Genomic DNA, 3,343 nt, shown 5'->3' on the forward strand with positions numbered 1-3,343 from the left:
CTGAATATGCGCTGCACCTGCTGCCTACTTATACTCACGCTGTGATCAGCAGCAGCTGGATGCAATAATCGCATGCCAATGTGCATTGGCTCGTTTAGTTTACACTCGAAGTAGATTGGTCCCTCTAAGCGAGATCCCAATTTCGTCGGTCCTCCGACGTGACGTCTCCGTTCCCTCCTTCAGGGAACGAGGGTTACATACGTAACCAAGATGTTTCTTCTTAGAAAGAATAAATAAATGATGCTCTTGTGCACAATAAGCAAGCTAACATGCAGTACAATCTGTACATTCGGTGTTCATTCTGACTCCACTGTAGTTGCTTCATGTAAATTGCCACTGCTCCGCTGCAATAGACTTCTTCTCTGAGATCTTCAGTCTTTGTTTCTTTCATTGCAGATGGCAAAAGGCCGTATATTTACCGCTGCCGCTCGCCCAACATGGAGATCTTCACCTGCTGGTGGCGTCCGATCGCTAATCAGGACAACGTCACCTACACGTTCCTGTACACCACGGGGTGAGACGTGAACCAGACGCACTTCACAGCGTGCCTTTAATGCATCTGTGTAACATTCCATCGCTTTGATTTATCATCATGTTTCACCAGATTAGTGTTTGTTATGTGGAGTGTAGCTGTGAATAGTGAACAGACGTCATGTTGCTCCGCAGTGAGCGCGCTCCTCGGGAGTGTCCCGATTACGTGAGCGGCGGCATCAACAGCTGCTTCTTCGATGCCAAACACACTCAGGTCTGGGAGATGTACTGCATGAACGTGACCGCACACACGCGCACGGGGCCCATCACCTCTCAGAAACACTGCCTGGACGTGGTCGATATAGGTGATGCTTTACTCTAAATATTACAAGATATTGTGACGCTGGCATCAACTCTTCTGACTGAAATTTCTCCTGAGGTTTGCTCATCATCATGTTTGTTAATGAGTCTCGTGTGCTTCTGTCCCCAGTGGAGACCGACCCACCCTTTAACCTGACGTACATCATGCTGAACGAGAGCATCGGTGAAGTCGGCCGCAGTGTTTTAGTGTCCTGGTTGCATCCGGTTGAGTCTCTAGTGCATGAGGACTTGATCGTGCTCGTCTACGAGCTGCGCTACAGAAACCTCGCTCGGACAGACAGCTGGAGGGTACAGACACAGAGAGTCTGCTTATCACGTCTCCATTTTTATGATAACTGTAGAAGAGACAGGAATGGAGTCAAACATTTTGTGGTCTATTGGTCTGAAGGTAATGGAGCGTTTGCGCGAGCCTCGTGTGGAGTTTTTGGATCTGCCGGTGGGAACGTATGAGTTCAGTGTGCGCTGCCGCTCCACCAGCAACAAACACTGGAGTGCATGGAGCGAGTCCGTCATCGTCACCATCAACGGCAGAGCTCTGTCCGGTACTCACACACCACTTACGCATATATCAGACTGATAGCTGCTGCTCTAAGTGTCTGTCTGTCTGCCTCTCAGATCGGATGTTGGCCTTGATCCTTGTGACCAGCATCGCCATCATGATCGTCCTCTTCATCAGTTTGGGGAACATCCCACGAGGCAAGAGGTCAGTGACGTCATGAAGCTCGTAGCTCTGGTCTCAGTATTGACGGACTGTCGACGTGAATCACACAGATGGATTTGTAGATCTGCGTCATTAGCTCACATGAGAACATGGATCTAGAGGCTTCATCAGATGTTTAGTTCAGGCACCGAGAGTCACAAATCTGCAGACGGCTGCAGAGAAGTGATTAATAAACATACTAAATGATTTTTAATCTGAAAATGTAAACATGCAAAAAGGGTTCTGTGAGGGGTAGAGAATAAAAATACTGAAAATACTCTACTGGGCTGTGTTATGAATAAAGACTTTTAAATGGCAAAAGACAGTCAGGGTCAATGTGCTGTTTATTAAAAACAAGACAAGTCTACAGAAGGTCCTCGTTTAGCTAATGTCTGTGTGTTTGGTATCACTGTCTCATGGATGTTTTTCACTGCTTGTGTTCTTCCAGCAGGATTAAATCGCTCCTCCTGCCAGCGATTCCCAAACCGCGCATCCCAGGGCTTGAACCCGCTCTGCTGAAGGTCTGAGAGTCCCGTCACACCTCACACTGTTTGAGTTATTAGTAGTGTTCAGATCAGCCAAACAGCTCAGATCAGAAAATAGCTTAGCGACTGCATAGCAACGTCACGACAACTAGCACAACAATGTTGTATATGTATTGTATAATAATGATGTATTCGGAACCGCGTGAGGAACTTAATTTGAATCTTCAGCTTCTGTTTTTCTTGTCCCAACAGAAGGGGAAGATTGACGAGCTCAATCAGCATTTCTGCAGTTTTCACGGCTATAAGTCGCTGCAGTACTGCACGGATACGTGGTACCAGGTGAGCGTGGACACTAATCCGGCTGTGACGCCTGACGGTATACAGGAGGATGCATCGATCGGGCCAATCACGCAGTACGTCACCTGCCCTGACGGACAACAGTCTGTTCAGATCAGCTGCACTCCTGCGCCGTACTGTCGTGGCCCCGCCCCCTATTGTGAGGAAGACACGCCCCATCCATACCCTGGCCCCACCCATCCGGAGCTCGCCTCTGTCCCAGGCATGGACTACAGCATGATTCTAAGCCCCGCCCCTGCGGCACCGCCCACTCAGGACTTCTACACATGTGTGAGCAGCGTGACGCCCACCAGCGCGCAGCATTTGGTGCCCTACGTGCAGCTCAACGAGGGAGCGGATGACGAAGCAGACAAGAGCAGCCAGCTGGCAGCGCTGCTGGAGAAGCAGATGGAGGCGCTGTTGAGCATGATCGAGTCGGACCCGAGCGAAGCTGGCATGCCTTCAGTACCTCATTCTTCAGACAGGAGCAGCAGAAGCATCTAACACACACACACACACACACAGAATAACACAGTCCATGAGTCACGCAGTCTGTGCTGGTTTGTCTTGATGGGAAACGTGCCTGGAGTTTCAGTTCAAGCTGAGCGCATTCGCATGCAGAACGCCTGATTCACAGCGCAAGTGTCAGCAGCGCATCATTTTTCACTGCGCATGTTAAGAAATGAGGTTGTTCACATTGAAGCGTGAGTTAACGTAATCGTCGTCACCACAAAATTACGGTTCAGATCAAAGCGAGAGCTGCTCCTGCTCAGTTTAAGTGACAACGCACTAATATGGACTAAATGAACATATTTTAATCAAATTCATTGAATATAGTTTGCAAAGATGTGTAGATTTGATATGAATTATAGAAAGTCATGTAAATGATTTAGCTACCAGTCAGGTGAATTTTTCCTCCTCATGTAAATAAGATTTTTCAAAGACAATTAATGACCATTTTAGGTCATAC

General features: G+C 48.2%; 1 protein-coding gene across 3 annotated transcripts in view; it reads left to right on the forward strand.

The window, feature by feature from the left end:
• LOC107571943 (growth hormone receptor-like) overlaps positions 1–3,069 on the forward strand; it is an 11,036-nt gene extending 7,967 nt beyond the window's left edge. For 2 of the 3 annotated variants that reach the window (XM_016258330.1, XM_016258331.1), the window contains exons 3-9: positions 397–514; positions 667–836; positions 962–1,140; positions 1,241–1,394; positions 1,468–1,555; positions 2,001–2,073; positions 2,290–3,069. In XM_016258330.1, the coding sequence (XP_016113816.1) occupies positions 397–514; positions 667–836; positions 962–1,140; positions 1,241–1,394; positions 1,468–1,555; positions 2,001–2,073; positions 2,290–2,877 (1,370 nt within the window). In that variant the 3' untranslated portion in view covers positions 2,878–3,069. The remainder of the gene's footprint in view (positions 1–396; positions 515–666; positions 837–961; positions 1,141–1,240; positions 1,395–1,467; positions 1,556–2,000; positions 2,074–2,289) is intronic. The other variant, XM_016258332.1, reaches the window with a different exon arrangement.
• The last annotated feature ends 274 nt before the right edge of the window (positions 3,070–3,343 follow it).

Source organism: Sinocyclocheilus grahami, unplaced genomic scaffold, assembly GCF_001515645.1.
Source record: "Sinocyclocheilus grahami isolate Dianchi unplaced genomic scaffold, SAMN03320097.WGS_v1.1 scaffold1672.1, whole genome shotgun sequence".
NCBI classification, from domain to species: Eukaryota; Metazoa; Chordata; class Actinopteri; order Cypriniformes; family Cyprinidae; genus Sinocyclocheilus; species Sinocyclocheilus grahami.